At 36.7% G+C, this 27,019-nt stretch overlaps 1 protein-coding gene across 1 annotated transcript; it reads left to right on the plus strand.

Moving 5' to 3' along the window:
• Positions 1 to 2,474: 2,474 nt before the first annotated feature.
• LOC149074957 (maltase A2-like) lies at positions 2,475 to 22,311 on the plus strand. The gene is made up of 10 exons (XM_089245917.1): positions 2,475 to 3,509; positions 4,646 to 4,819; positions 10,916 to 11,061; positions 11,933 to 12,058; positions 12,737 to 12,859; positions 15,324 to 15,439; positions 18,063 to 18,258; positions 18,592 to 18,744; positions 20,708 to 20,815; positions 21,777 to 22,311. Exons 1-10 carry the CDS (start codon positions 3,053 to 3,055, stop codon positions 22,143 to 22,145), a joined length of 1,968 nt encoding a protein of 655 aa, XP_089102043.1. The 5' UTR covers positions 2,475 to 3,052; the 3' UTR covers positions 22,146 to 22,311.
• Positions 22,312 to 27,019: the final 4,708 nt, after the last annotated feature.

The raw sequence follows: 27,019 nt of genomic DNA on the forward strand, positions 1-27,019 counted from the left end.
TGAGAAGAATTTGGAAAGAAGAGCAAAAACGAGGGGGAAAAGGCGTTTTCCCTTAGTTTATGCCGTTCTCTCCCCTTTCCTCCGATTTTTAAATTCAAATATCTCAGTGAATGATGCGCTTAGACACGTGGATTTATTTTTTGTTTATTCAAATTTTTTTTCAGGAGAGAGAAGGCAACAACATTCTAATCGGGTTTTTGAGGACATGGTGTCTGTATGAAAAGTTAATTTTTATTTTAATTTGCAATATGAATGACGTATCTGAGGCCCGCCCATACGTCATTTGGTGTATGCCTCTAGGACAGAGGTCTTCAACCTTTTTCCAGTCACGCGAGCACTGCCTGTACCCATCATCAAAAGAAGAGCACCCTTACGGCAAATTTGACATACCCCACAATCATGAAATCAGGATGATTTCTATTCTCCAATGCGATTTGAACAATAGGGTGTTTACTTGAGACGTTGATCAAGTGCTCGCGAACATGAAATCGGACAAGAGCATCGAGCACTCTGGATGCTTAAGAAAGCACCGTGGTGTTCGCGAGCAACGGATTGAAGATGCCTGCTCTAGGGTCAACGGTTTGCCAGTGGAATGCGACCAAGGAAATCAAGGAATCACCCTGTATATAGAAGTCACTCTTTTCCCAAACCTTCTGCGATATATTGGTGAACCCCTCTTCGTTTGAGGAGCTCTAATATACCCATTCTGCTCATGTATGGTGTAAAGATTGCTTACCTTTGCCGATTCCAATATGAACATTGATATAAGTCAGTGTTTGACTGTGAATGTCCCAACCATTTTGCTGACGCGAACCCCCCCCCCCCCCACCTTTAGTTAAATTAGGGGGGGGGCGTCCATGGACCGCAGGTTGGGAAACACTGATATTAGTAGTGTTTAGATTCCAGGATCGCAATTAGATAGAGTAAAACCTCTCTTTTGCGGACAGGACAAAAAAATTCGTCCGTCAAAAAAAGGAGGTGACCGTTAATCGGGGGTTTCTACTGCATATATTTTATTAAACAAGGAAAAATTATATTATTATGGCCGTAAAAGAGCGGTGTCCGTTAAGAGGGGGGGGGCAAGCACAAATTTTGGCGCCTCTGCGTAATGTAGGAGCAGTTAAAGAGGGAATTCGGCACCCCTAGTCTAGCACCTGGGGCACCGTTATGCATCTGGCAGAATAGCTCTTTTAATACCATCCTTGATAGTATAGTATGGCGACATGATCTGTCAACATATTTGACTTTGAAAACCTCCTTTAATTCTTTTAACATTTTCCTTCTGGATACTGTATCTCTAGGAGGTAATGCTCATCCCTGGTAGCCAAATTGGCAAGCGCACCCCGCTCCTTTTTAACATTTCTACGACGAGCCTTCGCCCAGTGGAAGTGTGCTTTAATGATCTTAGCCATTTGCAATATTTTGCCTTTCGCTCGATCATGATTGCTAATGAGATTCTAATGACATCTCACAACGATGGCATTGAATCTGAATACATATATGTATGTATGATATAAAAATGTCCAATTTCGAGACACCTCATTAACAGTATATTTCTATTAATGTTAACTGCATACACAGTCGTATCATCATTCAATTTAATGATGCAAAGGGCAGTGCCGTCTTAACGCATGGGCCTACCCGGGCACGGCCCGGGAGCCTCAAGGGAAGAGGGGCCTTAGAAAAATTGGAAGCGGTTGAATTTTTTGAGATTTTTCCACGTATGCTTCAGAAAAATCACTTAGCCATTGGGCCCCATGATGCTCTTAAGACGGTGCATGAGGGTATGTGTTGAGACGGCCCTACTTTGCTTTGCTCCCTGTTCCACCCCCATGTCAAAGTCGGAAATGACCATTGCCCACAAGGGTAGGGCTGACAGGGCTCCAGCTTGGGACAATTCTTATCATTTTTTCCCTCCACACTATAAATTCACTATAGAGGGCCCGTCAAAGATCCCAGCCTGCAGGATGTGGGGAACCATGGCCCTGACAGTAAAAATTGCAATCCTGAAATACCTCGCGACACCTCTGGAAGATCTGACGGTACATAATGATGCCACCATGTCCCCCACCCTCCACAAGTGTGGGACTGATAGGGCTCCACATTGAGACGATTCTAATTTTTTTCACGCTGTAAATTCACTATATTGTTGTGAAACTGACCAGGGGGCAATGCCCCCCCCCCCAGCGTCGAAGGTAAAGCCGACTGATATTTGCGTATATATGAATTGACATCAACATCATGCCCCCCCCCAAAATCATCGTGCCCCCCCCCAGACTTTCAAGTCTATCTCCACCTATGCCGGGGGTGGGGGAGAACCATGGCCCCCCACAAGGGGTGGGCTGACAAGGCTCCTGCCGAGGAGCCCGGGACAATTTTCACAATTTTTTTGCTTTTTCACGCTATAAATTCACCATAAAGGGGCCCCCCGTGAAAGTCTTGTCGAGAGGCTCGCAAAAGATCCCAACCTAGGGGCCCTGCTCCAGGATGTGGGGGCCATGGGGAGAACCAAAGATCCCAGCCTAAGAGCGTTGCTGCAGGATGTGGTGTCATCCATGGGGATTTGATTTAAAAATAGTAGCGTGGTACCACACTACTATTTTTAAATCAAATATTTCTGGTTTTGGTTTCATTTTCCCATTTATTTTTGCAGAAAAATTTCTAACGTGTTTCCTCAAACATAAAAAAATAAACGTTTGACATTGTTCAAAGATCTGCCGCCGATAACATCGAGCGCCGCGGCACCCGATTGGGGAAACAGTGTCCCATTGTAAATTTTAGAGAAATCATTGGTGATATTACGTCAGAAACAAAACCAACGCGTCTGCCCCCACCCCTTCCTCCTTCCCCTCTCGACTCTCTCGCCTCTCCCAATCCTTGCTCTGTTGGCGCCTCGGCCGCGCACGCGCACTTCTGCTTCTTCAACAACAAACTACCAGTACCAGTTCATTTCTTACGGCAGCAGCAGCCACCATCTTGACCTCCTTGTCGTGAATTTTAATAAAAATTTAAGTTTTTGAAAATTCCTCGAGTGATCGGCGAGATTTAAACAATGGAGAAAGGGCACGAGACGGCCGCGAACGGCACGGACCACCTGGAAGAAGAGGATCCCATGGTGAGCATGAACGAGGACGAAGCTGCCAAGACCAGATTGAAAGGCGACGGTGACGAGAGCAAAATCAAATTCACGTCCGTGAATATCGGCAACGACGGCAAGAATGGAGAAGCCAAAGTGGACATCGACTTGGTGCACACTTGCATCGGGATGGGCAAGGAAGAGTTGATGAGATACGCCAACGATCCCTTCTGGATCCGTCTGCGGCTGTTCCTGTTCATACTGTTCTGGGTCAGCTGGGTCGGTATGCTGGTCGGTGCCATCGCCATCATCCTGCTCGCTCCGAGGTGTCCTCCCGCTCCGAAATTGGAGTGGTACCAGAAGACGGCCATGTACCAGGTCGATATCGGTGGTTTCAGGGACAGCGACGGAGACGGAGTTGGTGACATCAGAGGTATGTATGTATATACACTAACACGATTTCAAACAAATCTGACTATGGTCGTCATATCTCAAAAGCTTTTATTTGTAAAATGTTTTCACCCCCCATAAGTTTAAGATATCTGTGGTCCCCAAATCCTGGAGTAGGGCACCCTGGGCCAGACTTTTCATGGGGGGGGGGGGCACTTCCCCTTGTGAATTGACATTTATTTTACGTCCTTTATGCCTAAAAAGGCTTTAGGGCTGCACCATTGTAAATTTACACAGTGAAAAAATATTGAGAATCGTTCTGAGCCCCAGGGCTGAAGCCCTGTCAGCCCAGGGGCAACGTAAGTGAGGCTGAAAGATCGAAAGAAAACCCTAGCTGTGCACCCAGGTGGCAGCCTAAGGTTTTCAGAAACAAAATTTTAAAATTTCAGAGTAATAAGTCATGACACTACATGCTGTCACTCTTTTGAGCCATACCTTGACAACGAAAATGTTGAGGGGCAGGGCTTAAAAAAAAGGATTATGTTATATTAATAACAGCTACTTTGCCAAACACGAACTCCAACTGTATTGCAATATACTACCATCAATGAGTTGGGTTGGAAATGAAGGTGCCATTTATCAGTGGTTGCCTCAAGCTTGTTAGGGAAAATATATTTCTTGTTATCTATATTATTTTCCCCGAGACCTCAACCTTCATAGTGTTAGATGATCAGCTTATCACCACAGCACTCGAAACAAAAATCCACCCCTTATGCTACAGCTGGTCCATTAACTACATTGTTTTGCTTTCTACAAATTTACTTGCTTTTCACTAAATTATTAATCATATCCACAAAAATGGGGCCCTTATATGAAATATGTCGCCAACTTGGCATGTCCCTTATACCGAAGCTGTTCTGACAGCTGTGCTGTTATTGCATGATGATAAATGTTATTTGTAACTACAGTAAATCCTCGTTAAATTCTCAGCTGTGAATTGCAACTTCAATCACCTTTTCACAATTTTTTGAAACAATTTTTTTTATTTCTCGATAACATAAGCAACGACTTAACAAGGTTTTACTGTAATATAGGATGTGTTATAAGAAAAAAATTAATTATTGCAGTCTATGTGCAGGATGCCACAAAGTTCTCATGTTTATGATATTCAATTTGTAGGATTAATATCAGAGCTAGATTATTTCAAGAGCATCAATGTCAAGACGTTGCTTTTGGGTTCATTCTACACTACAGCATCTGGCAGCAATGCTATAGTGAATCACACTGAGATAGATGGAAAATATGGTACCATGGCTGATTTTGAGGAGTTGGTTGTTGAGCTGAAAAAAAGAGGTAAGTAATTATTTGCTGTAATTTCCCGATCAATCTTAATGTATATATAAATTTCAAATATACCTCTCTTGCTGCGTATATAATATTCACTGAAAAAATGCTTCAGATTTTTTTTTTACGTGCAGTAGACTTAGCCCACTCACTTTTTATTCAAGTATTACAAAAGGGAAAAAACACCAGACACATAATTAAACTTTTTTAACACGAGGAAAACTTAGAATCTCTTTGAAGTCAAAACGTCAGAAAAGAGTAAGTTATTGGATAGATCTGTTCTTTGAATTAGCATCCAGAGCTAAAAATTAACTTTTAAATCATGTATAGGCCTATGTTACAGTAAATGTGGCTGATTGGTTATTATGCATGATAAATGGATTTATCAAATTCACCATTACTGCCACTGCTTTATTATGAAAAGTTATGATTATTTAAATTGCATGTCACCGGAAATGTAAGAAGTTCATACATGCAGATTATAGAAACATGATTTTTCTCGAACCCACTACATATGAAAACCAAGCTCTTCAAAAACATGTCTTTGAAACACAAGTTTGCCTTGGCATTTTAATATTCAGCAAGTCTTTCTTTCCTCGATACAAAAATGCATTCGCTTAGGACGGTCTGAAACCTTAAAGTAGTTAAAAGAGCAAACACAATACACCTTTCAATGATAGTGGAACCGCTCGATAATGGACACCATGGGAACAAGGTTTTTGTCTGTTGAAGCCGAGGCGTACACATAACACAAATTTATTAAACATTTTAGCACAAATTACCAAGACACAAATATAAGACAACTAAGAATCAGACAAACTGAACATGCTTCTCTGTGTGAGTCAGCGAGTGATACAGTATATATAAAAGATCTTCGTCAGGAGTTGGGGGGAGGAGAGTTTAGTTTTAGTTCCAGTCTCAAAGTCAAACCAAAACCAAAGATGTTCTTCGTTTTTGCGGTAAACAGTGTCCGCCTCAGTACCCCCCTTCCAGTGACTAACGACACAGTCTGACAACATTATTGAATCTGACAGGATAGCGAACCTGTCTTCCGGAACGCGTGAAGCGGTCTGGTGGTTTCGGAAGCACATTAATTTTGGGACACACTGTATTCGAAATTGTAGTTGTAGCATCCTCATTCACTGTGAATGCAGGTTTTATTCGATCGATACATACATTTGTTGGTTTTCCATCTATCAGAACTTTAAAGTTCTTTTCTTTTCTGCTGATCACCGGAAACGGTCCAGAGTAGGGTGCTTGAAGCGATGTTCTCAACCTGTCATGTCGGATAAATACATGAGAACAGGTGTTTAATGCTTTATGTACGAACACATTATTTTTGTTATGAGAGCTTGTTGGTTTCGGTTTTAATGCTCTCATGTGTTGCCTGAGGTTTTCGATGAACATGGACGGATCTTGAATTTTGTCACTCGAATCGTAAAAATCGCCAGGAAGACGCAAGGAAGCACCGTAGACAAGCTCAGCTGGTGTTGCACCTATATCTTCTTTCATTGCTGAACGAAAACCGAGAAGAATGGTTGGAAGGACTTCTGTCCACTTGGTGGTGTGGTGAGCCATAATTGCAGTTTTTAATGGACGGTGAAAATTTTCGATCAGCCCATTTGCTTTTGGGTTGTACGGTGATGTTCGCCACTTTTCCACACCTAGAAGAGCAGCAAGCTGAGACATTAGTCTTGACTCGAACTGTCTGCCTTGATCAGTTGTTATGCGGTCTGGTGTGCCGAATCGGGCAATCCACTCAGAGTAGATTGTCTTTGCGACTGTTTCAGCGGTAATATCTGAAATCGCATATGCTTCCGGCCAACGTGTTACGCGGTCAATTAAAGTTAAACAATAAGTTTTCCCGTTTGATTCCGGCAAGGGTCCCACAAGATCGCAATGAATATGTTGGAATCGTGCAGTTGGCAGTGAAAATTTTCCTAATTCTGATTTCGTGTGTTTGTGAATTTTAGAACGTTGGCAATCAATGCATTGGCGTGCCCACTCACGAACATCTTTATTCATAGACTGCCAAACGAAACGGTTACGTATAAGGTCAACAGTACTTCTAATACCTGGATGAGAAAGGCAATGTAAGTTTAGGAAAACTTGTTTGCGAAATTTAGCAGTGACATAAGGTCTTACTTTTCCAGTTGAAAGATCGCAATATATTTGAGAATTTGAATTGGGCAATTGAATTAATTTCAATTGCAACCCAGTATTAGTGTCTGAAATGAGTTGTTTCAGTTGTTCGTTTGATTTTTGATCATTACTGAGTTCATCATAATTAAGTGGCTGGGGGACAATAACCTCACTTATGCGCGATAGTGCATCGGCAGCTTCATTTCGCTCACCTTTTAGATACTCGATATCAGTAGTGAATTCTGATATGTAAGAAATCCACCGTGTTTGCTTATTCGAGTAAGTGTCCGTTGCCTTACGAAAAACGTATGTTAATGGGCGATGATCTGTAACAATTTTACAGTTTCTAGCCTCTAGCATGTGTTTAAAAAATTTAACAGACTCGTATATAGCTAATAGTTCACGGTCAAAACTTGAATATTTCATTTGTGTAGGTGTAAGACGTCTTGAAAAGAATCCCAGGGGTTTATATTCTAAATTCTGCATTACACTTAAGGTAGCTCCAATTGAAATTTCGCTAGCATCACAATGAAGTATTAACTTATCTTCATTTTCTGGAAACACTAGCGAAGTAGCGTTTAGCAAAGCTTCTTTTGATTTTTCGAATGAATCTAACAAATTTTTAGACCATGTAATGCGAGATTGATCATTTTTCTTTTTGGACCCTTTTAATAGGTCAGTTAATGGTGCTAGTACTTCAGCAGCATGTGAAATGAATTTCCTATAGAAATTTAGTAACCCCAAGTATTTTCTGAGTTGCACCAGATTTTCTGGACGTGGATAGTTCATTATAGCTTTTACCTTGTCGTCCAAAGGTCGAACACCACCTGCTGATATTTCGTGACCCAGAAAGGAAATTTGTTGTTGACCAAAAACACATTTGGAAGCATTTATGTTTAGTCCATACCTACTAAACCTTTCCAAAACAAGTTCCACGTGCTTAATATGATCATTTTCGTTTTCAGAAAAAATTAAGACATCGTCTAAATAACTGACAGTAAAATCGAGACCTTTCAGTACCTCATTCATAAATCTTTGAAATGTCATTGGTGCACATTTCAGACCAAATGGGAGATATAAAAATTCAAAACTACCAATGGGAGTAGTAACGGCAGTTTTTGGTACATCGGATTCATTTATCGGAATATGATAGTATGCCCTTACTATATCAATTTTGGAAAATATTTTCTTTCCGTGCAGAACATTAGTTATGTCATGTATATGAGGTAATGGGTACCTATCTGGGACAGTTATAGCATTCAAGCGACGATAATCACCACAAATTCGGTACGTTCCATTTGATTTCGGAACTACATGAATTGGAGAAGCCCAAGGTGACTTTGATGGGCGACAAATTCCATTATCAATCAAATATTCAAATTCTTGTTTAACTGCTTGTAATATTTTTGGATGCAGCCTTCTAGGTTTACAGAAAATTGGACTTCCGTTTGTTTCAATAAAATGCTGAGTGTTATGTTTTGGAGGACGGGAAAACTGCGGTATTGGATTTGCCAAAATTGGAAATTGTTCAAAAATTTTATGATATGGTGATTCACCAACAATCAATTTCACTGTGGGTACTGCAGCATTGGACAGTACACCTTTTGTTTGCATGTTAGTGATAGAGTCAATTAATGCTCTATTTTTTAAATCCAACACGAGTCAGAAATGTGTTAAAAAATCAGCACCAATAATAGCAGTATTGACTTTTTCAATGAGGAAAGTCCAACGAAAATTTCGACGAAGCCCTAAATTTAGCTCTAAATGTTTTTTTCCGTATGTTGGAATTTTCGTGTTGTTGGCTGCATAGAGAAAATGTGAAGAACTGTCCTTCACATTGGGTGACACAGGAATGCAAGAGATGTCACTACCCGAATCGATTAAAAAATTACAATTTGTCGCTTTATCATATACGTAAAGTCTACATTTAGTAGGACCTGCTGCTGCACCGGAAAAAGTATGCTGTAATGATGCAGCAGCGTGCTTTAGTTTTTTGATTTATATGTGCACGGCTGGTAACACTTTGTTGCTTTCTCACCAAATTTATTATGATAGAAGCATAGTGTTTGTGTACTATTGAAGTTACGATTTCTAAAATTACGGCTGTTGCTTCGGTAGCGAGAATGAGTACGCCCTCTTGAATAATTTTCATTTTTAATTTTCGTTGACAAATCTGCAATTTGAATTTTTAATTGCGATATTTCACTACGCAATTGTGCAATATCAGATTTCACAGAATCTGATGAAGGGCCTGACTGTGAAGAAAGCGCAGAAATACTCGGTATTGGTCGTATTTCGGAAATTTTATCGGCTAGTGTGGCCAACTCAGTTAAATCTGCAGTTGACACTGATAAAATGGCCTGAGAGTTCAAAGGTAACCTTTCCATCCAAATAGTTTTTAGAAAATCTTCAGTTACTGAATTTCCTGCCAGCTCTTTCATTTGTCTCAGTAGAGAGGATGGTTTCTTATCCCCAAGAGTCAATTCAGACAACAGTTTGCGGATTTGTATCGATTTAGAATCTGTAAACTCAGCGATAAGCCTTTTTTTAAGTGCTTCGTATTTGTTTTCGGCTGGTGGATTAAGCACCAAGTCTGAAACCGAATGAAGCGAGTCGGCATCTACAGCTGCTAAAACAGTGTTATATTTCGTTATATCGGAAGTTATTTGTGCTACTGCGAAATTAGCTTCCACTTGCACGAACCATAAAGCAATATTATTTATCCACATTGGAGGTAATTTACAAGATACCCTTGCGACCACCGTGGGATCCGTACCGTCATCCATCTCGTAATAACAATAACGAAATAGATGGGGGAAAACGAGGATAAAATTCCAACTATAAAATTATTTTATACGAACAATATTAGAATTTTACAAGAAAAAAAATATATAAAGGCCGGAAGATTAGCGAAAACAGTAGCTCACCGTGAGAAGATCCCATCATGCCAATGGAAACAGAGGGAAAATAATCCAGAGCTTGGAAATACGACCAAAAAGTTTATTCAGAAGGTTCTGTTCATTTGAGAGTCACCACTGAAGCCGAGGCGTACACATAACACAAATTTATTAAACATTTTAGCACAAATTACCAAGACACAAATATAAGACAACTAAGAATCAGACAAACTGAACATGCTTCTCTGTGTGAGTCAGCGAGTGATACAGTATATATAAAAGATCTTCGTCAGGAGTTGGGGGGAGGAGAGTTTAGTTTTAGTTCCAGTCTCAAAGTCAAACCAAAACCAAAGATGTTCTTCGTTTTTGCGGTAAACAGTGTCCGCCTCATCTGTCAACAGAGAGTGTCTTATCAATATATCTGTACCTCAGAACTATATATATATACACTATCGTATGCCAATTTTAGGATATTACTGTATTCTTGTAGTTCTCATTCTGCAGTTCAGGGCTATAGTATTGTATTTTAGCTAAAATAATTTCCAAATTTTAAACTTGAACTGAATGAAATTAAAATTAGGCAACAAAATAAATAGGGGCGCGGTAGTCCGGGTAGTTTAGAGGTGTCGCGAGTTCGATACCCGGTTTGTCCTTGTCAGAAAACTTTCCTGACATGGGTGCAAACAAAGAAAAAAAAAAACCCCCCTATCGACTTGACCGCAGCAAAAAATTGCTACTGCAGGGAGTCCCCCCATCGAAGGGTTAGCGTACCAACCTTTCAATGAGTATAAAAAAACAAGCCCGCCATTCGGAATCGGCAATAAATTGTAGTTTCCGGTCTAATTAGCCCTCATGGGCAGAAAATTACCACGGTGTGACAAAAATGATCAAAGATCAGAATAAGGGAATTCTTTTTAGAGTGAAGTGGCTTGTGGAAGTTATTTTAAATTTCAAATAAAACTTTTTAAGCATATTGAGCCATCAAAATTGTTTCCACGTATGTAATGCCTATATATATACACTCAAAAGCTTTGCGAATTGTACCCTATATTGTTTTTTTTCCCAGATATGAAAGTTGTTGTCGATTTCATTCCTAACCATTCAAGTGACGAACACCCATGGTTCAAAGCCAGTGTCAAAGGAGAAGCACCATATACGGATTATTATGTTTGGGCTATTGATTCAGCTGAAGATCGTGCACCGAACAATTGGGTAATAGTGTTGTGTATTTTTTTCGAATTGGCAATGCATGTATATAATCGGTACTTCCCAATGTTTATCTGGATGCGTGATTCATGCATCAAAATTCAATTTTACTCCAAATTTTGTTGAGTGAAAATACTCCTTCAAATTTGGATGATTTTTTTAATACAGTAAAACCCTATTTTGTAGACACCTACTGGGACAAAAAAAATCAGTGAAAGAGGGGGGTGTTTAAAATACATGTTTTTCTTATACGATGGAAATTATATTTGTTGGCTGTAAAGGGGGTTGACCATTAAGAGAGGTTTTACTGTAATTCTTCACTAATTAAAAAAAAAAAAAAACACTAATTTTACAAAAATACCTCTTGAAATTTTGAAGAGCAGTGAAATTTCTCCTCAAAATTATGTTTTCGATATAACACTGATCTGTGTCATATAACACTGATCCAGACCGATTATTGCTTTTAGGCTGATTTTCAGCATTTGCAGATACATTTATTTCTTAAAGTATTGACAAAGTTACAAAATGCTGTTTTTGTTGTACCCTAAAAAATCAACTTCTTCAATTCTTGAAATATTGGATTCACTGTAACATCTTGAATTATGTGTGCATGTTCATTACAATTTCCAGAAGTATGTTTGTAGGAATCTTATTTTTATTGTCAAAGTTTTGTCTAATTCTTGTAAAATTTTTCATTTGGTGTTAAGTTTTTAATTCATTCTCTAATTCTGATAGTTCCGAAAATTGTAAAAGTTAATTTTTTTTAAAAATAATAAAGAACTTGGGGTAATATTTTTCAGTAGGCCTGTTTCGTAAAAATTTGTTATTGAAGCATATTTCAAAATTAAATGGTTGTGTTTTTTTATTATTATTTTAGCTTAGCGTTTCTGGTGGTTCCAGTTGGGAGTACAATGACGAAAGAAGCAAGTATTACCTTCACACATTCGGCAAAGACGAACCAGATTTGGATTTGAGAAATGAGAATGTCCGAAAGGAAATGGAGGTCAGTTTAGCATGCTCCAAAAAATATCACCAAAGTCTGAAATTAATGCCATATTTTAGCTATAAGTGTGCGAAGTCAAGAATTTTGGTAAATGTTATGTAATTTTTAGAAAATTTAAGATCATGTTTTTATGATAGTTGGACTGTTTTATTATTTTTTTATGATAGTTGGACTATTTTCTTATTTTTTTATGAGTAGCTTTCAGGCATGTTACACTTCAGGCATCTTTAACCTGTTGCTCATCTTTATTGCTAGTGCTTCCAATGATCACTAGAATGTTTGATTTTTCCGTCTTACAGTGTTGTTCATTTGTTTTTCATTGGGGTCTCAAAATAGTCGTCTCATATCATACTAATGTTGTACTGGCTAACTACAGTTATTTTCTTCTGCTGCCAAGACCCATTAAACTGGATTTTCAGTTTAATAGGCCTTTCAATTAATAAACAAAGGAAATAAATTAATGAAGTTGCTGAATATTAATTTTTGAAGTTGGGTTGTTGACTCCTGGGTGCTCTTCAAATAAATAATTCTGCATAGGAATGGTTTTCGTAACATGAAAAATGTTGGATGTTCCTGTTTTAGGTCAGTCTGGAAGTCAATTTATAATGTGCATGGGAAAAATATACTTGATTATATCTATCACAGTATTTAACATATTACTTTTACTTTTTTTCTCAGAATATTCTAAGGTTCTGGCTTGAAAAGGATGTTGATGGATTCAAGATTGTATCTGCCAGCCACCTCATCGAAGATATTTCTTTCCGGGATGAACCATTGAACACAGACAGAAAAGTTAACAAGGTCTGCTGCCTATTAAATTTTTTTTTTTTCAAACTAAGTATTTGGTAATGAATTTTTGATAATCTTTTATATTGCAATAGTTTACATTTGAGAAGTCAAATCAAGCTACATTGGTACCTTGGCTTGAAAATTTTTTTCAAACATTTTTTTCTTTGGTTTTTCAGCTTCAGCGAACAAATTTTTTTGTTGATATGGATTCACATGCTAACTAAGACAAATACTTGTAATGAGCAGGATTTTCAGTAACTTGAACTGTCTGACTTGAGCCTGTTAAAATTTGAGTCTGCCTCAAAACAATTTTCTAGATATACCTGTATTTCTTTTTCAAAAGGCTTTTGAGCCATTTCATGTTAAATGAAAGATAAAAGGTTTTTTTTTTTAATTAAAAAAAAAACACTGAACATTAATTTTTTTTTACACACATGATAAGACTCCTAGCATCAAATTGAATGATCTGGAAATTCTAGGAGCTTATCTTTTCCATCTGTATGTTTGAGACTGAGAAATAAGCTGACCACATGACATAGGGGAATGTGGTCCTACAAACCCGACTGGGTTGTGTACATAGTGTAAAGTAAAAAGATCTTCACAGTATCTCATCCCTTTGAATTCTCTTTCATCCTTAAGTATCTATTGTAGTCCTTTGTATTGTAATCAATTCTAATCATCTAATTGTTCATCTTAGCCTTTGGTCGAATTTTCTTTTTTCATAGTGTTTTTAAGCGTTTTATTTTTAAATTTTGGGCAGTATCTGTAACAAATTAATTGATTTTTCATAGAAACTTATGAGAAATCGGGTTTAGTCTAAAGAATGTGATTCCGGAACGAGTTATCTTTGTTGGTTGAGGTATCACTGTATTTATGTTAGGGAATTAAGCATGTGAATTATATATTTGTTTTAATTGAAAACTAATGCTATTCTGATTCTAGTGCAAATATACATAGAAATGTATTTATCTGAATAATTGTTAATAATTTAAAAGGTAGCTGGGATTTTTTTTGGGCATAAAAATGAAAATTAAGTTTTCTTTGCAAATTTATAAATATGTAAAGGTTATGTTTCTCATTTGATTGTTTTAGAGCCGGGGTTGCAAACACAATGTAGCAAAGAGCCAGTCAACTAAATGTGCATGTAATATTTAGTAATATTTTATGCATATGCATGTTACATTCTGCCAACCAGAACAAACTGGAAAGCAAAAATTTATGACAAAGGTTTTTTTTTTTTGTAACCTGCAACCTCTTACATGTGTGAAAAATTGCATCTTTGTTGTTTGGTCTTACTGTATGGATTTTATTTAGAGAAAAATAACCTAAATGGCTTAAAACATATTTATTAAGGAATGCATTATCTCGAAACAAGTTGCAATATGCAGTTTTTCTAAAAGTTGCATTTGTTTTAACCTTCCACCAGACGCAATATGTTGACTGCTGAGTTTTGGCGCAATGTTCTGAATGTGGGCACACATTCAAAAAACATAATGAACACCCGCAAAGCAAAATGCTTTGCATTGCTCTGCAACAAACCTTCAGCTGACTGGAAATGTTCTGCAGTAAAAATTTCCATAATAGTGTTTTCTATATTTTTCCAGAGTGTTCAGCTGTGGCACTGGTTGTTCTGCGACATTAGTCAGCGTATTCTGCTTTGGGGATGAACACTTAGTTAAGTTCATTTGTACAACTACCTATAATGATGCACTCCTGTAATGATATTCAAGTGATAAGTATTATAGGAGTGTCAAAAGATAAAAAAACCCTTTATTTTGTAATTTTAATGATATCTATCCAGTGATCTTTTGATACGTCGTCTGTACCTTCTCCAGTAAAGCACCGATTGCACACCATATTTACATATGTATTGCATCATATTTTCAAAAATGTGACGAGTTCAGGTGTAATGAACTTTTCTGAACAAAACTTCCTGTAGTGAAGGTCAAAGACAAACTAACTGGGAGACTGTCAAAGACAAACTAAGTGGGAAGGTTGCATTGAGCACATCAAAAGAGGTAGCTACTGGGACCTCCAGGTGCCAACGCTGTCTAGCGGGAGAGCAAGCTGTATCTGTCAGATCAAGAGGGTTAAAAATACAATTTTGATCAAGATAATTTTGCATCTTTCGCTTATAGACAACTGAGCAGTTAAATAGATAAGATAAGGTTTTTGAGTGGTTAAGTGAAGACTACTATAGTAGATATCATTGAAATTATAAGTTTATTCTCTCCCATTTTGTTTATCTTCCCTACTTTTTAAAATAAATGTGAAAATATGTCAGCTCGTAATTTGTATTATAAGTTCAATCACATTTCTAGCAGTAGGCTTTTTTTGAAATGTGATATCAAATCTTTAGGCTACCAGTTTGCAACCTCTTGTCTTGGAATAATTAGAATCTTGATCGCCATGCATATATTTAAAAATTCACTCATAATTTCATGAATGTACAATTCTACCGCCCTTTCTTTTGCAGCCAAATTATGGAGATCTCAACCACCTGTACACAATAGACTCACTTGATAATGTTGAACTTTTTACACAATGGCGTGATATTCTCAACAATGCCTCAGATTCCGATGAAATGCGCAAGTGAGTATTTTCAAGGCAATAATAACATTTGACTAGACAATTTTTAAAAAACAAAGCTTTTTTTGCAATCTATTTTTTATGATTATAATTATGCAATTTATTTACCCGACTTATACGACTTCAATAAAAACAGTAAATAAACTTTTACTTATCTTTTAAATGGAGCAGATGCGAATCTTATATATGGAAATATAAAAATGCCTGTATTTGCCTATCCAGCCTGGGTGAATATATTCCCTAGAGCAGCTGTTCTTGGCCAGTGCTACGGAGCCCTTGAGGTTTCGTGTGCACATCTCGGGCTCTGTGGCCGCTCAAGGATAATAAATCAGTAAATTTGATAAACAAATAAAATGAAATTGGTCTATGGAGCTTCGCCATATAAATTATATATTAAGAAAGGCTCCCTAAGTTAAAAAGGTTGAGAACCACTGTCCGACTATGGAACATTTCTGCTTGCGAGCCATGTTTCGCTCCTTAATTACTCTTGTGTTAAGTTTAAGAGCTGAATACATTTTTAAGGGCCAAATATAAATGAAAAATTGATAAAATAATTCTGACCATAATAACCTTTTCATAGCCAGTGTTTTTTCTCCCAACTGGGAATATCGGTTTTATTTAGAGAAAAGTATTTTTCGTTCATGGTATTTTCGTGGCCATTCTTGGTATTTTTTTCCTGAATGTGTCCCCAGAACAAAAATTTCATTTGATAATTTAGTTATGTCACATATTTAATTTTTTGAAATCACCAATTTTTGGGAAAGATTAAAATTTAATATTTTTTTTGTTTTTAATTTTAACGTTTCTATGGATATAAGCAAGTCCAAAAAAACGTAGGAAAAAATTTTAATGAATGTTTTTTGGTTAATAACCTCTAAACTTGAAAATGAATGCAAATCTGAATTCGGCCGGTAAAATGTGTTAATTTTGATTGATGCATAATTTATTTCCTGCATTATTATCAATTCTTTAACAATTCACATATCTAACTCCACATCCCTTATCTTATTTTAAAATGGTGAAGTATTTTTAAAATTCTTTTCCAGACTCTCTGCAATGATGAATGTTGCATTCCTGGATTCAAATTGCAAAATGAAAACAAAAGCCATTTAAGGCTGTTCCAAGTATTATGTCAGCAAATATTTAGCCATTTTTGATCCCCCTGTCAGCAAAACTGGCCCGCCGTCAGCACTGCCCCCACCTCCTAATGTATATTGGTGGGATCAGAAATGTACGTGTGGGGGGGGGGTACATAGGGGGCTCATGCGCCTCCAATCCCCAGACAAAAAAAAAATTTCAACACAAAAATTAAAATTCGAAAGAAAATACCTTCATATGTTATTATAATCAATTTCCGTTAATGTCAATGCTATTTGAAGGATAAGAACTCAAAATTTCTCTAAGAAATTCATTGCAACCCATCTTTAAGCCATATATGGTAAACCCTTGGCGAGCAGACCAAATGTGGCCCTGAAGGTTATCTGATGTGGTTTTCCCCAATTTTGTAGAAATGAATTAAGCTGCACGGTTAAATGACCTGTGTCACAATTCCAGAGCATTTAAGTGGACTGTGGCATATTTTCAGATCATTGAAGTAGGCTCATGTCACCTCCAAGCCTTAGTGCGTTATCGTAGAGGATCGGTCAATATCCAGTCATCATCTGACGTTCTCGATCACCATGACCCAACATAGTGTCAACTTTGAAATCTGTAACAACTGCCATAGGCAAAGCACCCTATTGTCCTCAACGAGATCTCCCTTATTGGTCTGCAATAGAGCTCAAAGTAAACATTATCTTGTAAAGTACCTACCAGCTGGTAAAAGTACCTTGGCACGATTAATTAGCAAATTTACTTCATGTTAGCTTCAATCGGAATGATCAGATCACAACTGACTTGAAACAAGTATTTATACATTAAAGAACTGGTATTTTTCATGGCATAATCCGATTACCTGTACCTTACGTCTCAGGATACAAAAAATGTCAGTCAGGAAATGTCAGCAAAATTTACATATTTCAAACTGAAACAATGGGCACTCTAAAATGACAACAAAATAACCGAGATGAGTCGTCTCAATCGCCGATCATATGGTAATCGAGATCTACCTCTGGGAAAACAAAGGTAAATATTTATACATATTCTGATAGGTGAACAAAGTATTTAACCCAAACCACCAATCAGATTGAATCAAAAGTGGACTTTTGCGTTAGGGGTCTAACAATACTTTACAGCTCATTAAAATTTTCAAATGGGTGTGTCAGAGTTAATGCACCTATGTCATAGAGCAGTGGCTAACAGGAGGTTCAGTAGGGCAATCTTGGATATGTGAGAGAGCAATTTTTAAATTGGAAATTCACTAATAACCAAATTAACCAAATTCAGACAAATTAACCAAAGATTGTGATCCAGTAAAAAGATTAAGAATCACTGCCCTAGAGTTTGATGATCCAAGACGAATGATTGTTTATCAATCATTATAAAGAATGAACAGATTTTGTGGTAGTTTCCAGAGGGTCATCTTATTCCCACAGTTTGAATATAAAATATTTTTTCCCTGCTTGATTATTAGGAATCTTTTGATCACTTCAAACATTAAATTTGAAAAATTGACTTTTTTCTGTAGGATCCTGCTTGCTGAACTTTCTGGGCATCTCAATGCAAGTGTATCATATTATGGCAATTCCTCGAATCCATTGATAGATTTCCCAATAAATATGCAGCTCACTGAACTCACAGAAGCTTCAACTGCAATGGAACTGAAAGATCTCATAGAGAAATGGACCCAAACTGTTCCTGAGTACATATGGCCCAGCTGGATGGTAAGATCAAGCTAAATATTGCAAAGACTATTTCTTAGTCAATATTTGTTTTCTATTGAACAATATCCACATGTCTATCATAGGTATCTCTGTACTCATCTGAATATGGATCTCTTCATATAATGTCGAATATATCTATTTTTTCTAAATATCATTGATATTAACGTGTGTCAAAAGAAAAGATGTGCAATATATTCTCAGACTGCATCCTCCTTTGATTGAAAGCAGTTGTTTCTGGAGTGGGGGTTGCTTTTGAACAAATTGAATGCATTTTCTGGAAAATTATTTGTATTTCAATAATTTCTAATTAATGCTTGTTTTCTGTATGATTAGCTTGGCAATCAAAGAACTAAAAGATTGGCTGATAGAGTTGGACATGATCTTATCGATGGCTTGCATATGGTTGCTGGACTTGCTCGTGGAACTCCCATAACATATTATGGAGATGAATTAGGAATGATGGGCATCACCCAACCTGGAAAGAATGTGAGTATAAAATTGGGCTCTGGTGAAGAGTTAGACAAATAAAAACTAAAGACCCCCCCCCCCCCCCCAAACTAACTTCTTGATTTGTATCAATCCACATTCATGCCATCTCTTCCTAAAAATGATTCTTTTTTTCGGACTAAAGTTCCCCAAATTTTTTTGTTCTATCGCGACTTTCCCCCCCCCCCTTTTTTTTAGATTTTTGTTCCCAATGCACCCAACTTAAACCTATCCATAAAATCCTATATTGCATCTGTAGCTTATACTGCTCCCTTGAACTATTCTATCCCTCCCAGAGGGCCATATTGGAAACTTGTTGGCCACTTTGGAAATATTGAATTACATACACTTTGTACAATTCAACCTGATATCCCTTTCTTTGTAGTACTTGAGATTAACAAAATTCAATTATAATACTTCTGAATATTGAAACTAATTTTTGATAAGGCTATTTTGCCAATATATATTCAAATTAATACATAAATATTGCTATATCATTATCTGCATTCCCAGTTTGATAACAAGAACTTCTACATTTGAAAGTTAGCTTTCAATCACTGATTTTAATTGGAAATTTTTATTTACAATGACAACACTGCTCTTAGCCAAAAGGCTGAGAATGATAGCAACAATCATCTTATTGGAATTAGGTAGATGGTTAGTACATTGACCTCTGATTAAATATGTCTGGGTTTTAATCTCAATAAGTATGAAATCCTGGTTCAATTGTCCCCAAAAAATTGATTAAAATCATCACATGATTATATATTACTTAAGTGTTATCTTTAGTTTGGATAAAAAAAGATTCACCCTGTTTTTAAGAGGTATAGTGAGAGAGTTGCTATTTCAGGATAAAGGGATTTTTTTGGTTTTATGTATAGCAACCAGACATCCTAACGGGACGAACGTTTGAGTTGTCCCAGAGGAACATAATAAAGTGATACCTTGGCTAATGAATGCCGATTTCGTCGACAAACATTTTAGTTGATATGGATGCACATGCTCACATAAGACAGCATTGTGAGCTGAATTTTTTCCCAATCATCATAAAAATTACTGTCTTGGGCTGGATTAATTTATGCCTGCCTCAGAATAATTTTCCATATATGCCTCAATTTCTCTTACAACATACCTTTTTAGCCATTATGTGTAGAATAAATGATTAAGCAAAGCAAAAATATAACAGACTTAGAAATAAGCTGACCATATCGCATAAGAGGACTCAACCAGGTTGTGTATGTATACTGTAAAATAAAAAGGTCTTCAATTTTTCTCATCTCTTCTCCTCTATGCAATTCTGAAGCTGTTCATGTCAGCCTTTAGTCAGTTTGTCTTTCTTTATAGTGCTTTTTACTTTTTTTATACAACTTCAAGTTTTGGCCATTTCTGGAATAAATTAAACTATTTTTCCATAGAAACCTATGGGAAATTGCATTTCTACTAACAAATGTGATTCTGGAATGAATTATCTTCAGTAGCTGAGGTATTAATATTGGTCTTTTAATCTCCCAAAACTGAAGATGACTCTATTAGGCAATTCCTTTTTTTATTATTTTATTGTTTGTGGAAAGAAAGAATAGGGTCATTAAAATAATAACATTGCATCAAACTTTGGAATATATCTAATATTTTTTTATGTTTAATCATATACTATTCCTAAATCAGCAGTATATGGCAAGTATTAAGAGTTATCAATGTTGTCCACTTGTATGTTCACTAGATGTCCCACTTGTATCTTATTCAAATTAGGTCGTTATGATACATTAGTTTCATATTTTCAGTTACAAGCTGACTGATCACTTTTCCTTGAATACAATGGAGAAAATGTTTGTGCACAAAAAAAAAATCCAAAGCACGCACATGTTGCAAATGCATTGCTATGTTTTGGTGGATTATGTCTGAACACCTTAAAATATTATATCCAGTATAAGCATTGACATAAAATATGTATAAAATATTACAGGAGCCAGTTGCGGTGAACTTGATGCTGTGGAGCAATGACACAGCGAGTGTGGTAGCTAGTCAGCTAGGTGTAACCGTTCCACCTGCTTTCCAATCTATTAACGTAGAGGTAATATTGTTTTGCGTATGAAAAAATTATAAACGTTTTTTTCATTGACTATTTTATATGTGCCACATTATAATTTTTTCTGGACTTATATTTTTTTAATTTGCCTTTAATTAATCCCTATAATTGCATGTGTACCAATTTCCATGCTTGAAAAACCTGTAGTTTGTCGTGCGACATATTTCATTGTTGAAAAAAAAGTCATGCAAATAAAAGTAAAGATGGGGATTTTTTGAAGGAATGCATGGGGTGACCATATAGCCTAATTTCTTGGGGCATTCCCGTATTTTCCATAATTTTCCATCTGGACTTTTTTAGGATTTCCTGCTTTTCCAACAAAAACTACTTGAATTTTAATTTTTCACTAAAATCAAGAATTAAAATTATTTTGCAATCAATAAATTATGATAATTATGACTAATATGAATATTATCTCGCATATATCATGCTACACATTTTTTTTTTTTTCAGAAGCTCTTTATTTCATGCCGTTATGTCTTAGAAATAATTGGCAACTTGGCTCATTTTTGGCAACAATCAGATTTCCAGTTTGAAATCCAAATTTCTCATACTTTTGTTGAGGAAACTTGGTCAGCCTAGGATTGTAAGGACCAAGATTTTTCATTTCCACAAAGCACAATTTGAGGCTTTTCGAAGACTTTTCTATAAAGATACAAAAAATCAGAATAATTTTTTCTGATCAGAAGATATAATAAGGCTAAGAAGAAGAGAATAAGGCTAAAAAATTGGAAGGCTTCCTGGTAAATTAGAATGCATTGGCACCTATATATAGATGGGATTTTTTAATTTTAATACAGTGTGATGCTTGTTATAATGACTGTGAAATAGTGACTATTTAGTAATGTAATGAGTAAATGAGCATTCTGTTTATATAATGGTATGAATATGCATCTATAAAATAAAGCATATAGTAAAATTCTTATTTTGATTGTTTCTATTCTAGGAGGAAAGAAAGAATAAACGCTCGCACTTGAGCACATTCGGTAAGATCTTGGAGCTCAGGAACCAACCAGCCATAAACTTCGGCATCCAAGAGTTCCCTCTCGTAGACGAAGCCATATTCTCCATGTTGAGGGTCCGCAAAGGATCGCCAGCTTATTTGGTTGCCTTAAATATGGGAAGCAATTCGACGACGATTAACTTCCGAGAAAAGAGCCCTCATTTACCAGAAACTGCGCACGTGCAAGTTCGCAGTAAAAACATTGTCAGCGGTCCTATGGCTGAGGGTGAGCATCCGAAAGTCAAGTTGGATGCCATTTCTTTAGGACCCAAACATTCAGTTGTATTATCATTTGTTCCGCAGTTTGACTAATCAAACATTATGATTTCCCATGCCTCTTTAAATTCATTCGCTATTTAGTAATATACGTACATTTATACTATATAGACATATATATATAGTGTAGTATATGAATCTCATTTTTAAAATTTCATTATTATATTCACCTTATGGCTTTCAAATAAATGAGCAGAGCATAGGTTATATGTGTTGTCACTCATTCATAATTTTCTTGTATGTTTCGCGATCAAATGTAGAAACAAAGTTCTGTTATACTGAATCTTTCCAACTTCGTGAATATGCTGAAGTACTACAGAGCATATAATTTATAATGTGACATTCAAAGTGAGCTCGAAGATTTTTTAATGTTGTCGAAAGCAGGCTTTTCTATCTCTTAGACTCCCTCGTGTTGATGATATGGCTACAGACTCTTTTACAGCCTTTTTACAGGTGGTTGAGTGGTCATAGTGACGGACTCACATCATGAGGATCCAGGTTCGAACCCCACCATCGCCATAGTGGTGGCCGGCTGAAGTTGGTTTTCTGTGGTTCCCAACTTCGAGGTGTGAATGCGAGTCTATCTCCCTGTTAAAAAGTTTCGCCACAGGGAGCAACAGGCCTACAACAAAACAATTCAATCATTACACTTCACTCTCAGTTAGAAAAATTGATGGTAGATGGAAGCATTACAAACTTCACATCAAGTTCATTACACATACCAATTCATTAGATGCATATGTGGTTTAGTAGTAGACCCCTTTTACAGAATAGTATTTCAGTATGGTAGAATGTAAAAACACAATATAGATTGTTTTATTCAAAAACTCAGATTTCCCCTTTTTTTTTTCAAAACCTTTCGAAGGATCTCTGGTTTAAAGCACAGAATTAAAATTGGGAGGAAATATTCAACCTAGTTTATTCTGATTTGAAATACGCAAATTTCTCTTTGCTCTTCCATTCTATTTTCTGAAATTCCTGGCTAACTTTTGGTCATCTTTTCTTTTTTTTCCCATGGTTTACTGGTCTTTTCCCAGAAAATAAATCTATATATTGACGCATTTAAAAGGGTAAAATAGATAGATAACACTTGAATTTTGTTTTGGCTCATGCAAGAAGGAATGATGTTGTCAGTCCCACACTCTCTCTGGCTTTTGTCTTTTCGTTGGCAGCTAGTTTTACTGGATCTTAGGCGAAAGCCATTACCTTAGATTACCTACCAATGATAAATGCATTGATGGAGCACTGGGGGCGTGGTAGCCTGGCCAGTAAGATACTCACCTAAAGTACCAAAGGATGTTTAAAGGTGTCGCGAGTTTGATACCCAGGCAGGGTTTAAGCTACGGTTGTATTTTTCGCAAAATGCGAAAGAAAATCGTAGAATGCGAAAAAAGTAGCAGCCACTTTCGCAAAAATGCGTACAGGAGGTACGCAATGAGACATCCAACCATCAATCATTACATTAGCATTGCAGCATTTTGCTAAACCTTTCCCCCCATTTTCACTTTTTTGCGAAAGGAATTTTTTATCCAGCTTATACCCTGTACCCAGGGGATTTGTCCTTGTCAGAAAACTTTCCTAACGCAGGTACCAAAAAACGGCAACAAGACCACAGGAAAAAATTGCTACCGCAAGGAGTCCCGCGTCGAGGGGTTAGCGTACCAACCTCTCAACGAGTATAAAAAACAAGCCTGCCATTCGGAAACTGTAATAAATTGTAGGTCTAATTAGCTCTCGTGTGCAGAAAATGACTGTGGTGCGACAAATGATCAATCACTGCTCAGGAAATATGAAAGTTTATGTGCGTATTTGATAATAAACTCCACACATGAAATAGTTAAAAGCTGGAGTGCTGAGATTCTATTGTTTGGGGAAATGTGTTGAAAATTCATGTCTTTCATTATTATTAATTTATTTTAGAATATCAATGTAGCCTAGTAACCTTTTTCCACTATGTCCAAACAAGGTTCATAAACTTGTTCATCTCTGGAAAAAAAAAATTGTGGTTGACGTACGGATGAGGACAACGGTGAAGGAGTAGAAAATAAAATCGCATATTGAATTTTCTCATGAAAATGACCAAAACATATCTAAGAAAGCAACAGAGGTTTATATTCTAGAGATGCTAGAAAAATTAAGGCTGTTAAAGTTCAAAACTTGCAATCGTTTGTTCTCTAAATCAAAGAAAAACTTTTTGTCACATGATTTAAAGAAATTTATCCATTTTACATAGAATATATGTCATTTACCGAAATTTCAAACAATATATTGATCTGTGCATACCCAATAATAAGTGGGAGTTAGACCAAACAATGAATTTCAATAGTTTATCTTGATAATTTTTTAAATTTAGTACCGAGATGTTTACTTTCGTGACTGATATTTTTTTTATCGTTCAACATGCATCCTGTCATTTTATTAGTTAACCTTTCACCAGCCGAATTATGAATTGTGCGGATTAGTTTTTTTTCGGTTTAGAGATATCAACCAAAAGGTTCGTGAAATTTTTATCATGGGTTTGAATCCTGGCATGTCACCATAAATTTCACTGCTCAAAACAATTAGCGGATATAATGGTTTCGACTGCAGATCAGGGAAGGTTTCGAAAGCTGAAAATGTGCTCCAGAGGCGTAGTACAATATGAAAAAATAGTCACATGCATGCAACATGGATAATCAAGTTTTAAGCATTGAAAAAAGGGGGAAATGTGATTTTTTCGGGTGAAAATCATTTCTAATATTGAGTATGGCTTCCTCGGACGTGTGAGGCAATGACTCGGACATTTTTTATGAGGGACTAAGGTTTTCTGTCCCACTCCTGTTGAAGTGTGGTTTCCAGTTTGTAGGTGTGATGGACATCCAGCAACCCTTCTCCCTATTGTGTTCCAAACGTGTTCAATGGGATTCATGTTCTAAGAACGTGGTAGCCAGTCCATTTAAAGGATTCCTTCATGAAAATGGAAGTCATCCACAAGCCGAGCATGATGTAGGGTTGCATTATCGTCCATGAAAAGGAATCTGTTCCAACTGCTGTTATGTGGGGGATTACAAAAAGTCAGAAAATCTTGTCTATATAGCGTTGAGCTGTCAGCAATCAATTCCTGATGTGCAGATTGGTGTGGCCGTTTATGGAGCTATTTGCTCAGTCATCAATCTGTCTCCTCCATACCAGATATTTTCATGCACAAATGCCAGATTGTTTCGAGTGCCATGTTCTCTCCAGATCAAAACAGTCACCTATTGTCAGGTTGAAAAGTGAAATGGGACTCATCCAAGAACAGAACATTTGACCATCCCATCAATTGTTTCTTTCGGCCACCTTTATGAAGTTTATTGCAAGCCGTGTTTTTCATTGGCTGCCAGTGACACATGGTTTTTTTGTGAAGTTTGGCAATGCGATAAATTTGCATTTCAATCGCTTTTATTTTACCGTTGATAAAAAGCGAGGTGGTTATATCGCTAATTATCACCAAATTTACAATATCCCCTAATTGTTTTGAGCAGTATACTGTGTCTATTTTGTCACAACTGGGATAAAAAAAACATCATCACGAGTAAACACAAGAGTCGAGAATTGGAACTCATTACAATTAACTTTGTTAATGAAGGTGACATTATCTAAACGTATGGTGAAAAAAAAAACCAATTTCTAAGATTTCAATAAGCCTTGCGCTCTCAATGTGATAATCCATGGAAAATCAGTCCTTCAAAGTGTATGTCAATCACTCACTTCCTTTACTTGGTGGACCTTAGAGGATGATCAAATGGCCAGAGTGGAATTCAGGAACATTGATGAGACTCCAGGTGGAGTCTGACTAATACCGATGACAGAACTGCAGTGACAGTACTCGTTACAGGAATATTTTCCGGATTTGCGCATGCCCATGATAAATTTTATTCTACCTTGAAAATGGGCGATTATAAAAGGAAATTCGTGGCATAAAAGTGCCGAAATGAATGAAATTTTTGTTTTGTAAATTAAGTTTTGAATCTCACCTTCAGGAGAGAACAAAGTCAAGTTCTTTAATACATGAAAAATATTCCCAATTGGAACATGGGCCGCTAGAAGGATGATTATTCACTGTGTGATTGACTAATTCAATCGAACTTGAATCATGCACAAGTGTAGTACACATGTAAGTTGTTCGAATTAGAGCAAAAAAGTTTAGTACCCAAGGTGGACACTTAATGCATTCCAAATCGTTTCCTTGGCATAGTGCTTGAATTGCAGATCCTTACCATATGTGCTCAATCCATGGCCCATCCCACATGACTGATATGACCTCAAAAATAATTTTATAAAAATGAACTGAATAAATACAGTCCTCGTGTGCAGAAAATGACAATGGTGCAATAGAGAAATGATCATTCCCAGATCCCTATTTCTATCCAAGTGTAATGCAGATCAGCCATAATTGCAAATCACACGAATTGTGACTGATTTGAAGCTTAACATTGAACTGTTGCGACTGGCAACAAGTATTGTTACATCCCCCAGTCAACAGAAAAAAAAAATTCATAGAAATTTTTCAAACCCTCTTCGGGTTTCCCCAACCCTGGAACCAGAGGAAAAGTTTATAAACCTCATTAGAAATCAGTTCTATACAAAATCGGACGTAATTTTGTAATATGAATTTTGATTAGTTCTGTTTCTTGTCATACCCTCCAAAGCAGAATGTTTTGCCTCGTTCTGCAACTTTGTGACTGGAAATGTGTTTCAATAAAAGTCCCCATAATAGTGTTTTCTACGCTTTTCTTAAAATTCTTCCAGATTGTTCTGTATTAGCACTGATTTGTTCAGCCGCGTACGTTGCAGATTTTGACATTCTGCTTTGGGACAGGGTACTATGAATAAGATCGCTATCTATATTTAAAATTTAAAACGAAATACCTCAATGTATGTGGAAAATT

The sequence above is a fragment of the Pholcus phalangioides genome, unplaced genomic scaffold (genome assembly GCF_987345545.1).
Source record: "Pholcus phalangioides strain wild (caught in Gottingen) unplaced genomic scaffold, Ppha-v1.0 ptg000016l_1, whole genome shotgun sequence".
NCBI lineage: Eukaryota > Metazoa > Arthropoda > Arachnida > Araneae > Pholcidae > Pholcus > Pholcus phalangioides.